Raw genomic sequence first — 24,477 nt, forward strand, 5'->3', positions numbered from 1 at the left:
GAAATCCCAGGACGGCAGGTAGCACCGCTCTCCCTGGGAGGGACGTTAATTCATCATAGAGGATACACAGGGACAACAACGCACTAACCTAGCCACTAGGTCTTCAGAAAGCGGAAGGAAACGGTAACAACCTCAACACACCCGCTTTGACGAGAGGAGAACGTGCGGACTCCATGTAGAAGGAGCTCCAGCCGGTGCGGTGGCGAAAGATCTGCGCCTGTGGCTGGAAGTTTGCCTGTTCGTATCCCGCGGCCGGCAGAGGAATCCTACTCCGTTGGGGCCCCTGAGCAAGGCCCTGAACCCCAGCTGCTCCAGGGGCGCCGTATAAAGGGCTGACCCTGCGCTCTGACCCCCAGCTTCTCTCCCTGTCGGTGTGTCTCCTGGAGAGCAAGCTGGGGTCTGCGAAAAGACAAATTCCTCATGCAAGAAATTGTATAGGGCTAATAAAGTGATCTGATCTTATCTAATTAAATTCAGGACCCAGCAGCGCCCATCAGCCCGTCACCATACCGCGATAGATGTCACTTATTAGCACCTCTCATAGTCTAGTACATAAATATATTTTTTTCAGAATTATTTGACGAACTCTTTCAGATCTGTTATCCAAACCCTCCCAGGTGGAGTCACTGAAGCGGTTCATTCCCTGATTTATCCAGGAGGGGCGGGGGGGAGTTCGTTCAGACACTAACGAAACGCCGCACTACATTGACATTGCACTAAGAGAGGCAGGGGGCGGGGACAGGGCGTCTTCGCCCTCATAAAGCAGCGCCTTAGTGCCTTTTTTTTTTTTGCGCTCGCCTGCCCGCTATGTCACCTTCAAGCTGGTCTGTCGGCATTCGGTTTAAACGAGCAGCGCCAGAGATGAACTGAAGCAGCGCAGGCGGGCAGAGACACAAGTTGCGTCAAGTCTCTGCCCGCGTGTGATGTTTCAGTTCATCACTGGCGCTGCTCCTTTAAGTGCGATGTGTTAGAGGTAAGGGGTCATTTTCGGCAATGAGACTGGGGCGGACCGACCAAAGCATTAGGACCGGGGACTATAGTGCCAGATTCACCCCCCTACCAGCCGAACGACGCAGCGTGTCCCTCCGCGAGTTGCAGGAGCACAGTATCCCTACTGCCGCAGGGTCTCTTCCTGTCACTACGCCACCTCCAGGCGAGCGTGTGAGAAATGCAATACGAGTCTGCGGGTAATGGGGCGTGAGATTGGACTGCACGTCCCGTTGGTTTTCAATAGGATTTGAGATCTGGGTTCTTTTTCCGGCCGGGGAAGGCGATGGGAGTCTGTCTCGGGCCGTGCGAGGTCATTCGCTCTGGGGGACCGTCCCTGGCCAGACCCCTCCCCGCTATTTCACTCCTCTTTCAGAGAAACCGGTGGGTCCGGTGCGACGTGTATTTCAATCCGACGCGCCATTGCCTTCCACGACGCTTCCTCTCCTCACAAGAGCAGCAGGACTGCACAGATTTCTGAAGCTTGTGATAAACATGCCACGTCCTGCAGGAATCGCGCTTGTTGAAGGCAGAAGCGGGAGCCGGTTTGCGGAGGGGTGGGGTTCCTAATATTTTGGCCGGTTGGTGTGTTGGTAGCAGAGGGTGCATTTTGTGCACAGGTAGACGAAACACTGCCCGTGCAATGGGTCGGAACAAGGACCTGACCGAATTCGAGAGAGGGATGATAGTCGGAGCCAGGCTATGCGGGGCTAGTCTAGCTCAGACGGCCCGCAAGGTCCTGAAGTCCCGCACCACGGTCTGCCGGGTGTTCAAGGACTGGCGCACGGCGCAGAAGAGGAGCACGGACCGGTCGCGGTGCGGGAGAAAGCGGCTGGTCTCGGAAGAGGCCCGGCGCTGGCTGGCGCGGCTGGTGGAGAGCGAGTGCGAGCGGCCCTCCCTCACCATCTCGTCCATCACCGACTCCCTCAACGCCGCCCAGGCGCAGGACAAGGCGGTCTCGGCCCGCACCGTCCGCCGGGAGCTGCGGCGCCTCAACTTCCACACCAGCCGGGTCTCCCTCGTCCCGTACCGCAGGCAGAGCGACGGCGAGCCCTCGGCTCTCCCAGTGCGTATTACCCCGGTCGCGCAATCCTATTGTTTTGAAATACGAGGAGTTTTCAGAGCGAGCACGCACACACGCACACAAGTAAGAAATTTGTGTTTTACATGCAAGCCATTACTGGAGTGCACGTTCGCACACGTAGTCGTAACAGTAGTTGAATATTCACGTCACGAAAGGTTGGAGAAGACAGCAATCCTGTTGCATAACACGGGGGCGTACAGTACTTTCACAATGGGAAGACAAAACACCCTAATATCTCCCAATGCTAGATATTTAGCGTTACAAAACAGCTATTTACAGAGAGTGAAGGCGTGTGTGTTTTATGTGTGACATGGCATAGTTGATCGATAGATTTGCGCACTCGCGTGACATCAACAAAGTTCACAGCGCAGCGATTTTTCCCGTTTTTTTTTTGGTGGAGGAGGGCGATTAAACACATGATTTAGAGCACTTAATCCTGCGAGAAACAACCTGTTAATTCTTCTATGACGCGATCGGTAAGGAATACGCCAGCCCACGGGGTGAAAATAACTGGACTTGAGAGGTCAGTCTTCAGGAATGCGACCTTTGTCTCGGCTGAACACCAAGTCTCTTAACTCTTCACGCGGCCTGGTTTTCGTTCTATTTATGTGCTGCTAGTCTGAAGGGCTCAGCCTGGAGAAATGCGCTTTTTGACAGAAAACAAAAACAACGAGTCGATTTGCAGGGCAGAAATAGTTACAGGCGTTGGTGAGAGATACTTTCATAGAATCATTACTCATTCGAGTTCGGTAAAAGAAAAAAAAACAAGGTTATTTGTGCGAGGTGAAACGCACTACGGCAGTTCTGTTTCTCATTCAGGCAAAGCAAATTTGGTATCGTGCGCATATGCAAGTGTCGAAACTTTTTGTAGTTGGTGACTCACGATTCACATCGGAGACAAACTCGCCCGTGAGCCCTCCATCTTGCAGTTTAATGTCTTTGTCTTTTGGCATTACCTTGAGGTCCCGACGGTCAATTAAGTTTTAGGGTGTAGATACCACTGAAAAAAAGTTTACAAGACGCCTTTATTAATTCTGACTTGTATGAAAAGTCCAATAGACAACATTTAAAACAAATATAAGGTTCTTATTAACATTCAAAACCAACTACAAATACATACAATAGGGAATAACAAAAGGAGACCTGTATTTAAAGTCTGTACCAAGGAAATCCATCCATTCATCCATATTTTCACCACTTTTTTCTAATTGGAGTCATAGAGAGTCAGAGCCTATCCCAGCAAGCCATGGGTGCAAGGCAGGCTACACCCCGGACAGGACGCCAGTTCGTCACAGAACACACGGACACACACCCGATTTCCCAGGTGCCGATCTTTGAACTGTGGGAAGAACCTGGAGCCCCCACAGGAAACCCACACAGGCACAGGGAGAACATGCAAACTCCACACAGACCGTACCCCAGGAGTGGAATTATTCCCAGGGCCAGAGCACTGCTGACCGCTGTGCCACCGTACTGCCGGGTTCAAATCTCTTTTTGCACGATTTCTTGCATGTAGTACCATGACTCCCAAGTTTCACCATGAGGGATCTTTCGAGCTCTCCTCTCATTCTTCACCTAGGAAAAGGAACCAAAATTTGGGGATCTCTGCCATTTGGAGGTGTTATCTTTGGACAAGGGATAGTCAAGATCAGTTAAGGAGCTGATGGTTTTCTTCACTGTTTTAACAGTCCTTGTTTGAAAGTGACAATGCTGCCTTCTGAAACTGTACTGAAGAAGAAACCCCAGATAGGTGTGTTGTGTGTTGGGCTCAGAAAGGCGGGCAAGGGTTCTAACATCTAGCCATGAAGGAGGCCAGTGTGGCTCAGTTGAGATACACTGCCTGTAGCCACTGAGAACACATGAGCAGGAGGGCAGCTGCACACAGAACAGTCCTCTGTCCTGTTGTCCTGTGGCCAGCTCACTCCTTGCAGTTATGGTTGCTGCTGGAAGAGGTGTTAGTGGGGCCAGTAGGGGGCGCTCACCCTGAGGTCTATGTGGGTCCAAATGCCCCAGTACAGTGGCGGGGGACACTACACTGTAAAAAGGCGCCGTCCTTCGGATGGGACGTAAAACCGAGGTCCTGATTCTCTGTGGTCATTAAAAATCCCAAAGCGCTTTGAGTGGCGTGTCCAGAAAAGCGCTATATAAGTGTAAGCCATGATTATTATTATTATTATTGCACAGTCCCTAGTTAGTCCCTGCGTGCACGCTGAAGCTCGCAAGGCACTGCGCCCGACTGTCCACAGGGTGGCGCTGCTGTGTTCCCATGTGGCCTGCATATGTATAGACACACTCAATGTCCAGGAAGCGGCGCCCCTGGGGTTCGCTCGCCGCGTGCGCTTATTACAGATCCGCCCAGCTCCGCGTTTAACGAGAAACACAGAGCGGCCCAGACAGCCGGGGCGGAGTGCAGACATTCCAGATGACGCGGATTAATTCTGGATATCTGCCGTGGGCTCACAGATCCACTTATTATTTCCAGCCCGCTGGAGATCAGACGGCTCCGGCGCTGCCTGTCTTCTTTCCTGTAGAAACAGCTAAGTGCTCCCACCCCCTACTTCCTGCTGTCTGAAAACATACAAGAAATGAAAAACATCCATAATGGTGCAAATATCCTAGTGGCCACATCGGCATGAAAAATAGAAATAGGATTAATATTTTTTTTAAAAAAAAATAGGTGAGTGGAAGAGAAAGTCCAACACAGTCATTGGTTCAAGTGAAAAATATGTTTTATGACATTGAAGTTCCCTTCTTTACTGTAGCTGCTGTCTGCTACAGCCAGTCAGCCACTCACATTCACAAGTCTGGTGAAATAAAAACAACGTGCGCTAGATAGCAGATTGAGTGTCTCCCTTAGACAAAAGGTCAAATCTTTCCAGGTGGAAGCTCTGGTCATTACAGCTGATCTTCTCGGGTTTTGCCAGACTCACCTTGTAATGTGCCAGTTTTGCAGGTCATCAGCGAGTGAAGGAGTGTTTCCCTGAGTCCAGTATCACTGGGGGTGTCTGATGATAATCTCAGTTGCTTAATCCATTTTACAGTAAAGTCAGTCCTGTCCAGTCCAGCCTGGGGAGTCTCAGACTGCTCTGTCAGCGTCGGTGGAGTCGGATTCTAATCTCAGTTCATAAATAATCTGGATCATAGTAAAGTCAGACCAATCCAGTACAGCCTGCACTGCTCCAGACTGCTCTGTCAGTGCGAGTGAGAATCTGATTATAATCCCAGTGAAGACCTCATCCAGCTCCCAGTCCAGTCAGTCCAGTCCAGCCTGGAGAGTCTCAGACTGCTCTGTCAGTGTCAGTGGAGTCTGATTATAATCCCAGTGAAGAACTAGTCCAGCTCCCAGTCCAGTAAATCCAGTCCAGCCTGGAGAGTCTCAGACTGCTCTGTCAGTGTCAGTGTGAGTCTGATTATAATCCCAGTGATAAACTAATCCAGCTCCCAGTCCAGTCAGTCCTGTCCAGCCTGGAGAGTCTCAGACTGCTCTGTCAGTGTCACTGGAGTCTGATTATAATCCCAGTGAAGACCTCATCCAGCTCCCAGTCTAGTCCAGCCTGGAGAGTCTCAGACTGCTCTGCGCTCTTTTTCAGGACACAGGGAGAGAGAATAGAGAAGAGACAGAAGGAGAAGAGGAGGAGGTAGCAGAAATGAAGGAAGGTATGAAAATAAAGTCCACCTGTCTCACTCATCCACAGATAGAGAGGTTGACAAGTGGCCGAACAGGACAAACCAAGAACTGATCAGACAGAGAAAATTAATAGCGTGCGTGCAGCCCAAAATCTCTAACATGGAGTTAAAGGCCCTTATCGACTTTTTTGTCTTTTTTTAGGAGAAACAATGGAAGAGCCAACCCACAACAAACAGACCGCTGTAAAAAAGGATGGAAAATGAAATTAATAAAAGAGAAGATGTCACTGAGATGTATGTTTCCATGTGGTCCAAAATGGAGTTAGTCTGGCGATGTCTGGACAACAGCTCTTAATCTGTACCTCAGACAAGTCTGTTTGCATTGTTAGAGTTTCCATATAATATTGACATTATTCAGTTGAATTTTTGTTGACCAGTTCTAGGGCTGGCTTGGGTAAATCCCTACCAGAGCAGGAAATTAAGCAGGAAAGAGCAAATCCCAGTAAAGTCTGTGGGATTCTGCGTTCTTAAATTAAAACGTTGTGGTTCTAAAATCAAGGAATATGTGTATCAAACACATCAAAATACACAGTGCCGTGAAAAAGTATTTGCCCGATTTCCTCTGTTATTGCATATTTGTCACACTGGATCTTTTTTCAGATCTTGAGACAAAATCTAATATTAGACAAAGGGAGCGTGAGTGAACAATTAAAAAAAAAACTTATTTAATTTATTTAGGTTCCCTTTATTGAATATAAGATGTGGGTTGAAGACCTGAAAACATTCAGTGTCACAAATTTTCAATAATAGAGGAAATCCTTTTGCAATGTATTGTGCGAAATGTTTTTTTTTTGCGTAATTCCAGTGCAGTGATGTTAAACCAGTGCAGTTACACAGTGCAGTAATTCCAGTCCAGTGATGTTAAACCAGTGCAGTGATGTTAAACCAGTGCAGTTACACAGTTTAGTAATTCCAATCCAGTGATTTTAAACCAGTGCAGCTACACAGTACAGTAGTTCCAAATTAATGATCTTAAACTAATGCAGGAACTTTAGTCTAGTGGTTTGTAACTGGAACAGTACAGTATTTTTTGTTTTAGTTTGGTCACGAGTCTCTGGAGCTAGTCTACAGGAAGTTGAAAAGGAAGCAGGGTTGAGCCAAATATAAACTTTCAGGATAATTTCCTTCAATTCATTTTCCCTGAGCGTTTACATTGTCCACTGCAGAACAGAACAGTTTCATTTCTGCATTTGTGCTACAGATCCCTAACTGATGCTCCAGCAGAACTGGGACCAGTATTGATCTTCCAGCGACACGGACAGGTTTCTGGTTAAAACTGCTCACCTGTTCTCACTGGTGATTGGTAAGCGTAGTAGGGTGGGATTTTAGGTTTTGTGTGAAATCAGACAAGATGAAACACATCGGCAGACCGTTTTAAAAGACTTCAATTTCCTCTGATTCTCAGTGCAGCTTTTTCAAGAAGATAAACCAGCTAGCTCCCAGCTGTGCAATGTAGTGTTGTAACTTTCTGTCTGAAAAAAAACTGTACGCCTCTGAGGAACCTCTTTTGAAATTTGGCTTCGTCAGCAAGGCCCTGTGTGGTCTGGTAGCCTTCACTGTGGTCTGGGCTATGTTGATCGGACTGGGCTTTGCTCTTCTGAAAAAGGGTAAGACTGAGAGGAGAGGGGTAAGGCAGCGAAATTGGTTATCATTGCTGCCTTGCAGTGCTGGGACTCTGGGCTCCGTTCCAGACCCTGGGCTGGAATGAGGAGTGAGGAGTTTGCGTCTTCTCCTTGTGCTTGGGTGGGTCTCCTCTGGGTGCTCTGGTTTCCTCCCACAGGCCAAAGACAGGCTGGTGGGTTAATCTGTGTCTGTGTCCTTTGATGGACTGGCGTCCCATCCAGGGCGTACCCTGCCCTGATTGGCCTGGAATAGGCTCGGGCTCCTCCGGGACCCTGTATTGGTTAAAGCAGGTAGAGAAGGAATGGATGGACATTTTCTTCCAGTGCGGAATTGCTAACTGCCGCGAGAATGGGCAATCCGGCTGCAAACCCCGAAGAGTCACCGTTTCCTCAGAAGTCTCAGGTACGTTCCTGACTGGCTCACGCCATCCCTACCCCGGCACCTCACAACCAGTTACACACTGGTACCTGGGGAATTGGGATCTTAGCCTCCCCCCGACGCCCCCTTTGAGTCGGCCTTGTGCATTTTAAGGAGGCGGAGTGGTGGCTCTGTGGCTCAGGATCTGCGCCTGTGGCTGGAAGGCTGCCGGCTTGTATCCCGCGGCCGGCAGAGGAATCCTACTCCGTTGGGCCCCTGAGCAAGGGCCTTCACCTCAGCTGCTCCAGGGGCGCCGTATAAATGTCCGACCCTGCTCTCTGACCCCCAGCTTCTCTCCCTGTCTGTGTGTCTCATGGAGAGCAAGCTGGGGTCTGTGAAAAGACAAATTCTTAATGCAAGAAATTGTATAGGGGCAATAAAGTGATCTGATCTAATTATGATCAGGATGTCGTGCTCCAGCTGGCAGAAGATGAAGAACAGCTTCAAAGGCCCTGCAGCAGCTACTGTGTCCTCTGAGCAGCCTGACGGGCGAAAAGCCAAAAAAAGCCTCTCTCTTGTGTTTCTTGTCCTATTGTTTACATTTCCGAGGAATTCTCTCATCTCTGCACTCCGTTTTACTCTTCATTTCTGTTTGGTTTACGACCCAGGCATTCTCCGTTCCCCCTCCGCCATTCAGATGCAAAGAGCTGGCTGTGACTGTCCCTCCTTTCTCTAGGGTGTGGGATGATCACCGAGGGATTCTCTGTGATCTCCGCTCTCCCACTGTGTCTCCTTTTTCTAGCGCGCGGGTTAATCGCTGGCTGAAGGGCTCCCCTGTGATCTCTCGCCGTCTCCAGCCTTATCGTGTGTATTTATTTAGGCGTCTCAGTTCCCTTTTTCCTGGCTGTGACCCGTTGAGTTTGCTTATCGTGTGCAGACAGCAAACTGACCTTTGTACTCACGAACCGAAGCCTACGAATTCAGTTCTGACTTCAGTTACTACTTCTAAACGGCTTTATTGGCATTGTGTCCTGATGAGACTGTACAAGCTTCTCTGCCCGATCACCCTTTCGCCCTGTAAAGACTGAGGGACAGGCTCTACCATCGTGAGTACTACTGCGGCTACTGCCTTTTCTCAATCTGCTTGTTTCTCAACTTGATTTGCATAGATCACCGCAGGCTTGCGGTGTTGCAGTGGGCTGTCGTCTCACTTCCTCTGCCAGGCTGCTCTCGTCTCCTGGGCCCCGGGAGTATCTCGCGCGCCAGGAGGGGATCGCCCTCACCGCGGTGCTTGCTTAGGCCTTTAGTTTCATTGCAGGGCGCACCAGCTTGGGGGGTGCTTTCTGTGCGCTCTTTTTAAAGCAATAGGGAAGCGCCTCACCGCAAGACATATAAAATAAAGGTTACTATTTTGAATTGTTTATTATAAAAAAAGAACATGTTGGATGATATGATACGCATAACAGGCACAGCACACATGAAGAGAACAGTGATGAGCCCTGTTATTGGTGGGGGTGGAGGGGAGACCCCATTACCTGTAAAGCGCTTTGAGTGGAGTGTCCAGAAAAGTCTATGTAAGTGTAAGCAATTATTATTATTATTATTATTATTATTATTATTATTATTATTATTATTATTATAGCCAAGGCTGGGCACAGAGATGACCATTGCCGAGGCCCTATTTCTGGGGTGCTGTCTGTGTGGAGTTTGCATGTTCTCCCTGTGTTCGTGTGGGTTTCCTCCTGGTGCTCTGGTATTGCCCCACAGTACGAAGACATGCCTGTGGGTTAGTTTCTCCAGCTTCTGGAGACTAATGTCTCCAGGGTACACCAAGCAGGGTACACAAAGACAGGCACACTTTAATGCCTGTCTTTGTGTACCCTGCTTGGTGCCCATTGCGAGCTGGGATAGGCTCCAACTCGACCATGTATACCGCTCTCCTGGATAAAGTAATGGGAAAATGGAGTTATCATTATTCTTGATTCACTGGATAGTACAGCACTGTGCTCACTACAGAATAACACCACGCGCGGTCCATAGAAGACGCATTTCTCTTCCTGAAAGAGATGGATAGCCGAGAGTGAAACCGCGTTATAGGTTAAAAGCTAGAATGTGATTTGGACACGCAGTCTGGAATGGGTCTGTTTTGCGAGGTGCACAAACGTGTTGCTGGCACACGAGAAGGCTCCCCGCATGTTTTTTTTATGAATACAAATTTTGGGGATTAAGAAAAAAAAGATCAAGCCGTTAACATCATTTCTACCAGCACAGTGCCTCTTGGCCGTGCATCTTTCCAGAGGGATTGAAGGTCATGCCACTGGATTTAATATTGATGTGTTGGAATCCGAGATGGGAAAATCGCTCCGTCTGCCTTGTCGCTGCGCAGCTGGTCTCTTTCGGACAGGTGCTGAGCGCAGCGGGACACTCCCCCCACCCACCCACGCACCCACGCGTTCGGGAGACGGGAGGTAGAGGGGGGACAGCTGGGTCGGTCTCAGGGAAGATCCGGGAGAACTGGGCTTTTTGTTTTTTGTCGCATTGAAACCTTAGAGCGTCCCCCGACGCTCGCGTATATTTATCGTGTCGGTGTCAAGCCTCTCTGTCGTTGAGCTGGAGGTCGGTCGTCTTGCGTCTCTGACGGGTTCGAGCTTCGATATCGCGGGGTTCTCTGATCCTGAAAGCCCTTGGGCGCGGCCCGTCCTTGAGCTGGAGATTTCTGCTAGAGGTGCGAAGCCATTCTTAACCGTACGGGCGCCGGTACCAGAGCAGGGATGCGTCCGAGCGGCCTCTATATACCGATGCTTTTCAGCTCGAAGGTGAGGTTTGCGCCTTTTTTTTTTTTTAATGCAAAAGGAGTTACCTGCTCTTAACTTCGGCAGCTGAACGTTTCACGTTTCACGTTAGTCGTCTGGCCGGTATGAATTGCGACGAGCAAATGGCGTTGCTGAATACGATGCGCAACATTTCTCTCACAGTGCCTGTTCCGGTCGGTGTAACGCGTCCTGCAAAGCCGGTGGAAGGGGAATCGGGTCCAGGGAAACGCGTTGGCCGCTGGAAGTACGAAACGAGTTCCGTTGGAATACCCGTTGAAGAGGAGCGGCGGCGAGTTGTATCTGTTGTGCTTTGGAAAGGAGACCGTAAGAAGTGCACAGGAAGGGCCCATTCTCCTCCTCCTCTGGCTCATTTGGCTCCTAATCGATCAGAGGCTCTCACCCAGCCCATCCCTGAAGGTAGCGAGTAAAATGGGCTCCAACAACATCGCTGGCGCCACTCCCCCGCCACCCTTTGGGTAAAGACGTGTCTCCTGTCCTCAGCCTTAAATGCACTTTCAGGTTGTCCCCCCCCTCCCCGTGCCCTCTGGCTCGTGTTGCACTGTTGGTTCTGACGACAGCGGGGCCTTTGAGCGTTTTGACTACTTGATTCGGGTCCCCGGGTAGCTGTCTCTTTGCGGCTTGCTAGCGCGCCTTGTGCCTTGCCGAGACCCAGAGAGGGGGGATATGACTCGCCCGATTTGTCATGATGAGAACAATTGCCCCTATTTTACCGTCGCCCACACGAAGCCTGCCTGAACAGCTCCCCCTAGCACCGATACCAGCTGCCACAAGGTTTCGCTTGGGTTGGGTGGCGAGATTTCTTCTGCAGCTGTGACGCGAAGCAGGCTATTTCCTGAAAAGAGGCGCCTCGGGGCTCCGTTTAAAGGAACTAAAAGCCGAAAAGGCAGAGAACTATCGATTAGGAGCAATTTCTGGGCTAACAGCGTCACCTGCGCTCCCGCAGATACTTCCTAACCACCTTCAAGGTGTCCGGATCCCGCGAAGATGCAGTCCCCGATGCGTTTGTTCGGTTTGGTTTGATTTTGAATAACTATATGAAGCGGAAATATAACTTTTCCGCGAAGGATTGGTGCGACGAACGCCTAAAGGGGAAGATATTGCCGTGATCACAGCAGAAGGACAACGATTTCAAGACCTCGGAGGTAAAATTCGAAGACGCAAATATTTAAAATTCACTTTTTTTTTTACAAATACGTAACTGTGGGAATTGTCGAAATTCCAGTAACGAGTTGTCCCCCCCATAGTAATGACTTTAAAATGTTTCGCCTTAAGTGGGTTTTCTTATTATTTCGGTGGTATTTGTCAGTTCTTCCGCGATACATGGTTCAGTTTATTTCAGCGCAGGGGTTTAAAAAAGTTAGGACTTGGCTTTCAGAGGGAGTATGTCCATCTATGGACGGTATGCGAGGGAGTGAGCTGCCATTAATTGTGAAATAACTTGGCTCCAGTTTTGCGGAAGCAGGTTAGAAAAAAAAAACGGGGAAGAGTGATTTAAAAAAAAGTATTGACAAAAAAATTAACACTTGATAGGTCGGGCATATTACTTTTTCTGTGGGTCTGTGCTTCCACGCTCTGGCGTTTAACTTGACTTTCAACGGCTGTGACCTGTCGAGGTGCTCTTACAGTAATTGCACAGCAAAGCCGGAAAAGGCGAATGGAAAATGGTACCCCCCCAAAAAAAACAAGCATTCCAAGAGCTGCCATTCCCGTGTCCTGCTGGGGACGAGGAGACGGTCTCCGTGTGAAGGCAATGGTACTGTACTCTCGCTGTTTCGAAAACAACTTTTTTTAAAAAAAGCTTTTTAGGGTGGCACAGCGGGTATGCCACTGTACGAGTGGATTTTAAGGTGGTAAGCGGATGTGCGAAAACGTTTGGCAGAAAACAGCCTCTGAGGATTATCTTAGGAAAAAATAACTGTTTTTTTTTCATGAGAAGTGAGCAACTCCCGGGCTTCTCTGCAGTGGGAGTGTGATTCGGGGGCGCCAGCTTTTCGAATAAATCAAGTCTCGTCTCAAAATGTAACTTGTGAGTCCTACATCCATTTCTGGGATACAGTTAACCGGTATATCTCCTTTGAAAGCGGCTCGTTGGTGGTTGTGTCAAGCAGACGCTGTCTCTGACCCAGTGGTCAAATTATATGGTCAGAACTTCTTCCAGGAAAGTTGTTAAAGGACACACTAGCCGAAATAAGCTGATCTGGGTGCAGCTATAATTGTTTATTAACACTGTGTGTGTGCAGTCCTATGGTAATCTCCCCAACATGTATTAAATCAAAGTGCCTTCGCTCCTGATGCAGCAATATGTGCTTTGAAATTGAGATTCCTTGAGTTCACCCAGAGAGCTGGCACCAGTGATCTGACAGCTCCGTCAAAACCTGGAGCGGACCAGATGCCACATAAATGGGAGTCCGATTCCTTTACCCCTATTAGAAGAAGCATCAGCCTTTCAGAAGTGGCTCCAGTCAAGAACAGCTCTGCCCAAACCCAGCTCTCTCCTTTGTTTGTGTGGTTGCCCATCGCTTCCAGGAATCTCCTCCAGCCTTTTCTCGAAAGGGTGCAGTCATTCGATTCCAGCCAACACCGCTGTGCGTTTTGATCCAGGCTCCGCCTCCACATCCCAGCCAAGCCCTGATTGTCCATGCCTGTGGACTTGATTGTCCTTTGTGTTCGCGGTTTGTCACCGGTCTTCCTCATTGGTTCTGCTCTGGACTCGTGGCTCGAGAAAGTTTGCCTGGGTAGGAGGTGCACGAGGTGGCAGCGCAGTGCGTCAGAAATGAGCTTTAATTCAAGGGCCATTTTCCAGAGTGCCCATAAGAAGACACACAGAGTGCATCTTGCTGTAATGATCTACAGTTTATTCGGTGAGCTTCAGGAAGTTTTTGTAATCGGTAAAGTACAAGCCCAGGCCCTCTCTAGTAACGAATGAATGAAGGTTTAGATGTGATCATGGCATGTGCATTAAGACCTCTACAAGGATTTAGTCACACAGGGCTCGGTGCTTGTTGTTGACCTGGTTATCCCTGCTCTTTTAGCTTGGCCAGTGGCCGAATGGGACGCCCTGACAATGTGAGAAAGTTATTGCTGCCTTTCAGTTGTTCCTGAAATGTCACCTATGTCTGTCTCTCTGCAAAGAGCAAAGCTAGAGCAGATCAGGTTCGACACTCGCTGTGGAAAAGCCTCCGGGACGGATGGATTGAAGGACCGGTTGAGCCACGGAATGGACGAATGGATCGGTGCCTAGATGGGTTGAGGAGTGCACTGGTTGGCGAGGAATCGCATGCATACGAGTGTGTGATGTCTTTCTCCCCTCAGGGCCCCCACGTTGGAGACCTCGATGGCTGTCCCGGCGGAGTGAGGCCGGGCAGCGCAGGAGGGTGCAGAGTGGATGGTGGGGGGCGATGGAGCGATCGCCAGGGAGAACAGGAGGCTGGGCGTTTCTGATCCTGGTGAGGACAAAGGGGGTTGTGGCGTCTGGGGCTGCCTGCGCTTGTATGTGTAAAAGACCACCTCTCTTTCTCCGTACACTCGTATTGCCTTAGCTGACGACACCCTCACCCACGGCGACTCAGTTCAAAACACTGCGACAACACTGGGCAGAGGGGTAGAGCGCTTCAGATCGGCCTAGAACCCCTGTTAGATCTCGAGGTCTAAGCAAGGCTGGGCCTGGTCAGTATTGGTTATAGGAGACCTCCAAGGGCAACCACCTGCTGCTACAACTAGTGTTGATAGACCTGCAGGTGGTGCTCTTCCCCGTGAAACAGACTTTCCCCTCCCCATTTGGGTCATTAGGGTCACTGTGCTGTAGGAGGTGCTGTAAATCCAAGAATTCCTCAGCAGTTTCCTACAGTAAGCGCAGGGGGTGTTAAACCCAGTGTCCTGGCTATGATGCACTCTGGGAAATTAATGCAATCTAATTATCCTCTTTAATCCCCGTGCTGAAGCAATTTCTCACTCCTCCCCTTGATCTTCTGGTGCAGAATGGCTGCTGGGCGTCACTCAGGTGGGAACACACCTCAGGGGTGGATGAAGTAGGTCCCCCTCCTCTACAGTCTTTGTGCATGCCAAGCGATTTGTGATCGGTTGGAATGAAAAGTGCTATATCAATGCAATGAATCGTTTATGATTATTACCCGGGGGGAGATGGCTGATGTGCAGTTTGGTATCCGTGGCGAAATGTCCATGCTGTGCGCATGCAAAGGGAAAAGAGCCCCGAGCATTTCATCAGCGCGGGAGTGCTAGGAGAAGCCAAGTGGTGAGCTTGGAGCACTGGGAGAATGGGAACTAGGAGAAAACAGATGAGGTCCTAGCACTGGTCCTTGGGGGACACTGGTGGGGAGTTGGCAGGGGGAAAAGTGAGAGGGGTCACATCATAATATCAGGGTGCAGTGGGTCAGACAGACAGGCAGGGAGGGGACTAAGCAAGGGCAGCCCCTGATTTCCACAGTTTAGAGAGACATCAGGGGAGGGGGGGCTCCTGAGAGGTGGAGGATAATTAAAACACAAGACAGCCAACGCATGGCAGTGTGCAGGCAGTCTATCTGTGTCGCCATATTAACATGAGATTGAAGATATAACCTTATCGGCCGTCCAGGAGGGTGAAAATGTGTCTTTGGCATTACCGTTCAAAACTCCGAAAAGTGACACTCAACATAAAATAAACCCACATGAAAAATCAGTAGTCCTAGACATGCAACAGTGCACACACACACACACACACACACACGTTTCTCCCTGCCCATATTACACTACCGTTACACTACCTATACTTCTCCTCTAAAAGAAATCCCCATGGGAAAAGCTCATTTTCTGGGGGGGCATTTCCGCCTTCCTGTTCTCTTAACGCGATGGCGGCCATTGTTTCCGTAGAGCTGTTTGCTCTCCCGCTCGCTGACCTGGGGCATCCCGCCGGGTGGGAGGGACCCTCCCGCCAACCAGTCCGCGACCTGCAGCGCCGATGAGTTTGCACACCGGGGCTACTGCTGCAACCGGTGCCACCCAGGTAAGCCGCGCAGCCTCTCGACGGTATCGCTCTCCTCGATTCCCAGCATCCTAAGAGCAGTGGCTCAGGCGGGGGAGCTGCGGAGGAACAAGTGATAGGTTTATTCCCTGCTGGGGGAAAAAAAGGAAGAAAGAACGCAACGTTTCGGCCCTGGAGCCTTCTCCGGGCGTGAGCTTTCCTTCTTCTGCGTTGACCTGATTGTTCGCTTGATCCTCTTAACATCAAAATTTGTATCCTAGGTTATTTTTAGGTTATCTGTCTAGTAAGTAAAATTCAGCTTAAAAGTTTTGCCGAGTACAATTCTAAATCATAACTTCTTGCAACTCGCTATACTATCGTGTAAGAGTTACAAAGACCATTCAGCCTGTTTTGTTAGTTGGGGCCGTGTCTTGCCCATCACCTTCTTTCAGGTCGTAGATAATAATAATAATAATTAATAATTGCTTACATTTATATAGCGCTTTTCTGGACACTCCACTCAAAGCGCTTTACAGGTAATGGGGACTTTCCTCCACTACCACCAATGTGCAGCATCCACCTTCTACCTTCTTCAGCATCCATCTAGGTGGATTAGCATTAATGGTAGCTCTTTCCCAACCCTCACACCCCTTGGTGTCGCCTGTTCTGTTCACTACTGTATCCGTCTGCAAGTCTCTCTGCGGCACATATCTGATTTGTGGCGCCAGTGAGCCGAGTCTGTCGGCGGTATCTGTTAAGCCCGCCTCCTCCTCCCCGGTCTCTCAGGGTTCCGGATGACGAAGGCTTGCGCGGGGGCGGGCTTGAGGACGACGTGCGAACCCTGCAGCAATGGCACCTATCTGGAGCTGAGCAACGCTGCCACGAAGTGCATCAGATGTCGAAAGTGTGAATCAGGTGAGTCTCAGCCCGGGGATCCCGGCTCAGCGTGCGCCTTTTTCCGGGCCGAAGCGCTCGATGCCTTGGCCAATCAAAAAAGGGTGCCCCCGATTGTCCGTGCGAAACTCTCATGCGCTCGGTTGTCCTTTGTGTTTCTGGATCGCGGTTTCTCACCGGTCTCCTCATTGGTTCTGCTCTGGACTCGTGGCTCGAGAAAGTTTGCCTGGGAAGGGGGGCACAAGAGGTGGCAACGTAGCGCGTCAGAGGTTCGAAACGAGCTTTAATTCAAGGGCCATTTTCCAGAGTGCCCATAAGAAGACACCCAGAGTGCATCTTGCTGTAATGCTCTATATATTCGGTGATCTTCAGGAAGTTTTTGTAATCAAGACTACAAGCCCAGGCCCTCTCTAGTAATGAATGAAGGTTTAGATGTGATCATGGCATGTGCATTAAGACCTCTACAAGGATTTAGTCACACAGGGCACGATGGCTGTTGATGACCAGGTTATCCCACTGGCCGAACTGGACGCCCTGACAGTATGGTTTACGACCGAGCAGGTGTGAAGTGTTACATTACTAATCGAGCTCATGACTGTCACTGACACGATCGGGGCTCAAGATCACTGAAATGTGTGCGATAGGGCATCAGGTGCAGGCGGATAAGTGCCGATCTAGTTTTTTGGGTTTTCAAAAATAGTTCTTGGAAGCTGAAAGGTTAAAAACAGGGGCCCCGTATTGATCCTCTATTTCTTATCATCAGCTCCCTAAACCTACTCTACTACACTTAGTAAATAATTGTTTCGTCCCAGCAATTTGCCAATGACTAGCTGTCTGCAGGAGGTGTCCTGAGCACCTGATGAAAGATCGAATGGCTGAGAATAAAAAAATATCCCCATCCTCTTTTCCCTGTAATTGGTCGGGAGCCCCCAAGCCCTGGAGATGCATTAATTCCACGACTGTTATTCAAGTTCAAGTTCGCGTTTATTGTCATTACACTCATATACAGGTATATGGTATAACGAAATGCTATTTAGCTAGCTCTCGGACATAAGTAGTAAAAAGAGAAAAAACAACAACAACAACAACAATACAATTGTGTAGCAAAAGAAAGACGGAGACAACAGGCAATGAGCAAAAAAACAACAACAGGCAATGTGCAAAACCACAAAAAGGTAACAGGTTATGTGCAAAAATCTGTATCAAGAGAATGAAATAAAGGGATAGAAATTATGGGGAGTGAGCTTTTGACATGTATGGTAGAGGTAGATTTTCAATGTGTGTTTGGGTTTTTGGTAAGAAAGAAAGGAAGGAGAGCTGTGTCGTTCCTCAGCCTGAGGAAAGTTGCTGCTTCCTTCCTCGGCACAAACGCCTGTTGTGTGTTGTTAGATGAGATGGAGGCGTCGCCCTGTCGGGCCGAGAAGAACCGGGAGTGCCGCTGCCGGCCGGGATTGTACGTCGATCACATCTCGCCCTACACAAGGATATGCAAGCCCTGCACACAGTGTGGTCCTGGATTCCGAGAGAAAACACCCTGTAAGAGACCGCGAGAGTGAGGGCTAGAGAACAGCTTGTGTGTGTGCCTGAAAGGTTCGAATGAGCTGTGTGTGGTGCACAATGCACGTGTAGCAATAGCATAGTTGTAGTGTAATCAGTGCACCGCTACCTAGCATAGTGTCAGTACTATAATACTGTGGCAGTTGTAAATGTGTAACAGCTTTTTAGTAAAAGTGTGTGTGTTTTTCAGGCACCCATGATGCTAACGCAGTGTGTGAGTGTCTGGAGTCTTATTACCTCGCCAGCAATGGGAGCTGTGTACCTTGTGTTGAGTGAGTAAGACGGCATTGCAGGCTTAAACACTGCAGGGTTACACACTGCAACACCATCACACACTGGGTAGGGTTACACACTGGTTAACCATCTCACACTGGATAGGGTTACACACTGCAACACCATCACACACTGGGTAGGGTTACACACTGCAACACCATCACACACTGGGTAGGGTTACACACTGCAACACCATCACACACTGGATAGGGTTACACACTGCAACACCATCACACACTGGATAGGGTTACACACTGCAACACCATCACACACTGGATAGGGTTACACACTGCAACACCATCACACACTGGATAGGGTTACACACTGCAACACCATCACACACTGGATAGGGTTACACACTGCAACACCATCAAACACTGGATAGGGTTACACACTGCAACACCATCACACACTGGATAGGGTTACACACTGCAACACCATCACACACTGGGTAGGGTTACACACTGAAACACCATCACACACTGGATAGGGTTACACACTGCAACACCACACTACAGTGTGACACTGCAACCTCCTCCAAGCCCCCAAATCTTTAATGATCTTTCATTTTTGTTTTGCATGAAATGTGACTCTTGGTCATCTTTAGTGTTTAAAACTGCTCGAAAAGGTGCAGATGCAGAAGTCGTATGAGCACATAATAGTGTTGTGAAAGAAGGCATGTCGTAACTCCAGTGGTATTGACGTGCCTGTCAACAGAGATCAAAACACACACTGATCTGACTGAGCACTGATCTGTATTAATCTTACTTTAGCTGTGTCCCATGAATCCTTTTGGCTCCTTTTGCTGTAAACAGAATTCAATTGTTTGGAAGAGGAGAGCAGGGGCTTGATGACTGTTTATGACGGGACCGAAAGCAGGTAGATGAACAAAAAGAGAATCTGGGCTGGCAACATGCAGTGATCTTCATGTTATTTGTTAAGGTGTAACAGTCGCAAGGAGTGCAGCCACCTGTGCCCTACATCCACTACCCCTAGAGAACCCATGAAGGTTGCACCTCCACCAGGTGAGACTGTGTGAGCTGCACTTCCTCTCTGGACCTGTGTTTCTGTAGTGCATTGATTCTTTTAGCATTCAAGCTGTTGGTGTGCGTCTCTGTTAATAATAATAATAATAATAATAATGATAATAATAATTATGATGATAATGATAATAAGAGTTTACATGTGGTCAACCATTCAACGATCTGGAAGTTATGCCAGGTAGAGAAGGCTCCCCAGATTCAGTTTACCGAAGAGCTCCTTCCCTAGTTCATTTCTCACACCCACTCCTCTGGAGCTGCTGAAGTCTCCCTTTCTCTTTTTCCTTCTCTGTTCTAGCTCTGTTCTTAATAATAATATTAATAATAATAATAATAATAATAATAATTCCTTACACTTGCATAGTGCTTTTCTGGACACTCCACTCAAAGAGCTTTACAGGTATTGGGGAATCCCACTAACACCACCAACAATGTGCAGAATCTGCCTGGTTGATGCGACGGCAGCCATAGTGCGCCAGTACACTCCCCACACACCAGCTCTCAGTGGGGAGGAGAGCAGAGTGATGAAGCCAGTTCAGAGATGGGGATTATTTGGAGGCCATGACTGGGAAAGGCCAGGGGGAAATTTGGACAGGACACTGGGGTAAAACCCCTATTCTGTTCGAGAAACACCCTGGGATTTTTAATGACCTGTCCTCTCTCTTCCATTTCTAGAGATCCCTAACAACTGGTGGCAAACCATTGCAATCAGTCTGGCGGTCGCTATGGCTTGTGCCGTAGTTGTAGTTGGTGGTAGAAGAATCCATAAAAGGATCAGGAGGAGCAGAGCGAGTTCATACTACACAGGTAACGCTTGCCTGCCTTTCTTGTGTCTGTGCCACTGGTCTACTATGGCCAGCCAAAAATTATTATAATTAAAGTTATTGCCTTAATATTATTAATATCAGTTTTCAATTTTTCAGGAAATACATGCATTCAGAGCACTACATCTCAGAACTCAGAGGTAGGTATTGTATTACTACGTATCTTTTCCTTTCAAATCATTGCACCTTTAAAATATGTTTACGTACAGCACCTACAGTATAAAGCGATCCAGTGGCTTTAATTTACAATAAACCAATAATAATGTTTTTTCGCTGATCTCTGTATTCGCCAGCTTCTCCCTTCACCAACCGCCTCCCTGAGAAATTGTGATCCTGTGTTCGGTCCATTCCCACCGCAGCACAAACAGCCTGAGCTGCCAGATTGTGTTCCACGTACAATTAACAGTAGGTTTCTCTATTATCTCTTTGGATCTATAGTAGGGTTTGTAATAGTCTGTGGCAGGTTCATCTTTAGGGTCTACATTAGAATCTTTAATCATAGAGGTCTATGTTAATAGATAGGGCCCATATATATAATAATAGGGCAATTAATCGACAATTAATCTCTGTGTGTGAGGTGTGTCTCTAGGGTCTATATTAGGGTCTGTATTAATCTCTGTGTGTGAGGAGTGTCTCTTGGGTCTGTATTAATCTCTGTGTGTGAGGAGTGTCTCTAGGGTCTATATTAGGGTCTGTATTAGTCTCTGTGTGTGAGGTGTGTCTCTAGGGTCTGTATTAGTCTCTGTGTGTGAGGTGTGTCTCTAGGGTCTATATTAGGGTCTGTATTAATCTCTGTGTGTGAGGTGTGTCTCTAGGGTCTGTATTAGTCTCTGTGTGTGAGGTGTGTCTCTAGGGTCTATATTAGGGTCTGTATTAATCTCTGTGTGTGAGGAGTGTCTCTAGGGTCTATGTGTATATTACCTCTTTTGTGTTAATCATGTTTTCTCTGTGTATATCAGTAATCTCACTTCTCGATGTCTCTCTCTCCCAGTCTCTCAGTTCCTGTACTCTGTGATGGAAGTGGTGCCCGTCTCCCGATGGAAGGAGCTCATTCGCCGGCTGGGCGTCTCGGAGCGGGAGATCGAGAGGGCGGAGCGGGACAACCGCGTGTACAGCGAGGCCCAGTACTACATGATCCAGCTGTGGAGCAGGGCAGGGGGAGGGGGGGGCGGCCTGTCCCCCTCCCTCCCGCTGCCACGCCCCCTCGCGCTCTCCCTCTTGCAGACCCTGCGCGAGATGGGCCTGGGGGGCTGTGCTGAGCAGCTGGACCAGCGGTATAACATCAGCCTGGAGTAGACAGGGCCAACAGGTTTAGAGCATGGAGGAGCAGGGGGCAGGAGAGCTCAGCTAGGGAGAAACAGAGGAAGAGAGGGAAGCAAATTAAAGGTCATGAGCATAAGCACATCTTCAGTTTATATTGCAAGTCATGCCTAATTTACAACATGCAGAGTATTCTTCTACTACAGGTATATGTAATGTGTAGATAGAACCTATATATATCAATATATGACCTGTCCAGAGCACTGAACAGAGAAACTGTTTGAAAGTCCCAGGGATTATTTTTTTATCTTTATTGCTTTCTCACACATGGACTTACTTCATGTCAGGACATGCGGTCGGATTGCTTGATGTCATTCGTTGGAATCGGGAGAGGGTGGTGATCCTGTTGGGGCAGGGCACGCGTTGCCAGCCACACGTTGGAACCAGCCGAGGCTGCGGACGTCTCTCGTGCAGGCGGGTCCTTTGGAACAATGGAGAGTCCCCCTCACCCCGCCCCGTTTCGAGCGGCTGTCTGTCTCTGGCATGGCGAGAGGAGGGCAGCGGCACATCACCAGGCACGAAACGGACCAGGCTTAAACATCACGGCATGGCCGTGGCCACAGCTCGGACGTTCTGTGCACCCACACGGCATGCCTAATGGAGGAAGAAGAAGGTTGATCTGGGCGGGGTGGGGTGGGGGGGAGCACTGGGAAAATGGGGTGAAGGGGTGAGGTGTTGGTGGTGCTTTTGGTGGGGGGTGGGGTGGGGGGTTGAGACTTTGAGCCTGTAAAATTTACAACCTGCTTTTCTCCCCCCTCTAAAAAATATGGCTATTCCAGTATTATTTAGTGGACCTTCTTCAAGCACTTATCCGCGTATTAGAGATCCACGTCTTCCACTGCAATTGGTTCTCCTTAAACACTCTCTTTCAGAGCTGGCCAGTGAGATTAAAGACCTCAAACAGTGTTTCTCAACCAATCCGCCTCCAGACACGAATGGATGCAGTCACATAGGAACAAAGGAGGGTTACCAATGGATATTTGGCCCATCTTGGTAGATGGTAGTTAATCGAGCTGGGGAACTCATTAAGTTGTGTCAAGGCAGTGGTTTCAACACAGGACTGGGCAGCCTGTCCCAGACTCCCACCACCCTTTGTGCAAAGTCGTGCTGGCTGCCCTTCCGTTTTAAATGTCCTTCCAAATGGACCAACACAGAAACCAAGCCCAGAGAAGCTGAGCAAGAGCTTCTGGGGTCTCTGTCCTCCATTTCTGCCAGGATAAGGGACTGTGCACTTTGAGACCAGCTCACATTAAGCCCTGCAAATAGTCTGGTTTATAGCATTAATAATAAAGTGCTCAGGCCACTGACACTTGGGACAAGGGTGCTGTGCAGAGAAAGTTTGAGATTTATGTGCTGTGGGACAGATCAGGTTGAGAGACACTGGTCTAGAATTATGTTTTAAATGATTTGGTTCTCGGAGAGCAGGTTGTACAGTATACGAAAGTATGCATTACATGTCAAAAGCCATTAGTTCTTTTTTTTTGTCACTTAGCATTATTCCTGATTATGATTGTAGCCCAGACCTCACTTTGGAGCCGAAGTCGTCAGTGTGACTGGCTGGGCCTGTCAGGGGTGTCAGTGGATCAGGCTGCTCAAAAGTTTTTGCTGCTGTTTAAAGGGTGACGAAATGACTCACAGCACCAGGACCCCCACGTTTGTTTCCTGCCCTGGGTTCAACATAGCTTGAACCCGAACCTGCCCCACCTGCGGGTGAACCCGCATCTGCCCATGGGTGCGAGTCAACCCACGCATCACTATTGGGTAGCATGGTCCAGACAGCTACTACTCTTTGCGTAAAGTAGAGTGTCCTGCTTTCCAATCTTCATGCACTCCCCCTGGTTTCCTCTTGTGTTCCTGGCAGGACTTCATCGGTGCCGTTTGAGGATTGTGAATGTTCACGATTGAAAAGGACATAGTTGCTTTAGCCCGTCTGAGCAGGACTTTTCTACAAACTCCCAGGAACGTGTCGGGCCTGGTTGCTCATCTCGCAGCAGCAAGATCTTTTGGGCACAGTGGTGACTAAAATTGTACGCCATGTTCTACATGAAGTCTGACTAGTGCAGTAATCAATTTTAACATCACAGTGCCCCCTAGTGGCTACTGTGTCAGTGGAGCCAAATGCCATTTCTATGTGGGGAATGTTTCACCATCTAGCCTTGTAGACACCCTTTATCACAGGGTCCAATCTTCTGTCGGACCCTTTAGTGTGGTAACAAATTGACACTCTAAATGGCTTTTTCATAGTCATAAAATCTGTTCTTTCCTCTATGGGCAAGTGCATCCAAATGATTAACAATTCTAAATGATCTTTTTAAACGAAATCATTCTAACCAGCATTAGGAATTCTTTGGTGCTCCTACAGTGTCTTTAGTGTGTGGTGTTAAAGGAGTGATTGGCGGCGGTTTTGGCGCAAAGAATTGTGTCTCGTCGGTTCTTGGACCGTACAGATGACAACGGCTGGGGGCTGGGAGATTGTTGGCGCTCCAGGAGGCCCGATGGCTGAGATCTGCAGGAGCAGTGCAGTTCAGAACACAGCCCAGAACTCCAGGCTGAGAACCTGTGACTCCTGTCCCTGGTTTTCGGGAGGTTATGTCCACATTGACAGAGTCGGGGGCTTCTGCCTGGGTGTTCGGCTTGCATCAGCAGCACTGCATCCGGATAAATTCTTTCCCTCGGCGGTCGTCCAGTCGCTTCGTGTTGGTATGTGATCCCAGTGGGGGAGCACTGTCGCACTTCATTTGTAATCTTTTTTTTTTATAGAGAGATTTATTTTTTCATTTGTTCTTCTGGAAAATAAAAACTTCCTTCAAAAAGGCGAGGTTTCTTTATCCACGATGGGCTGCGGTGAGCGATGGGCGGCACCGGTGCCCGTAGGATCGTTCTGTTAATTGTTCCGTCAGTCATTCTGTTAACTTACTGCTGCTTGTAGAAGCTGTGAACGGTCGAGGAAAAGATTAAGATCAGATCACTTTATTGGCCCTACAGTGCCTTGCGAAAGTATTCGGCCCCCTTGAACTTTTCAACCTTTTGCCACATTTCA

General features: G+C 48.8%; 1 protein-coding gene across 1 annotated transcript; it reads left to right on the forward strand.

Annotated features, from left to right (window-relative positions):
• Window positions 1-955: 955 nt before the first annotated feature.
• Window positions 956-24,250, forward strand: tnfrsf1a (tumor necrosis factor receptor superfamily, member 1a). The gene is made up of 12 exons (XM_088619001.1): window positions 956-2,053; window positions 5,662-5,728; window positions 13,885-14,018; window positions 15,439-15,571; window positions 16,316-16,444; window positions 17,813-17,959; window positions 18,171-18,252; window positions 19,196-19,278; window positions 19,969-20,100; window positions 20,217-20,257; window positions 20,411-20,522; window positions 21,109-24,250. The coding sequence occupies exons 1-12, from the start codon at window positions 1,631-1,633 to the stop codon at window positions 21,411-21,413; spliced, it is 1,788 nt and encodes a 595-aa protein (XP_088475127.1). The 5' UTR covers window positions 956-1,630; the 3' UTR covers window positions 21,414-24,250.
• The last annotated feature ends 227 nt before the right edge of the window (window positions 24,251-24,477 follow it).

This window comes from Lepisosteus platostomus, chromosome 25 (assembly GCF_059453375.1).
Source record: "Lepisosteus platostomus isolate fLepPlt1 chromosome 25, fLepPlt1.hap1, whole genome shotgun sequence".
Taxonomy (NCBI): Eukaryota; Metazoa; Chordata; class Actinopteri; order Semionotiformes; family Lepisosteidae; genus Lepisosteus; species Lepisosteus platostomus.

Coding starts and splice junctions, on each gene's coding strand:
- tnfrsf1a (XM_088619001.1), top strand. CDS start 1,631: ATGGGTCGGAACAAGGACCTGACCGAATTCGAGAGAGGGATGATAGTC. Junction 5,729..13,884: donor GGTAGCAGAAATGAAGGAAG/GTATGAAAATAA, acceptor TTCTCCCCTCAG/GGCCCCCACGTTGGAGACCT. Junction 20,523..21,108: donor TGTTCCACGTACAATTAACA/GTAGGTTTCTCT, acceptor TCTCTCTCCCAG/TCTCTCAGTTCCTGTACTCT.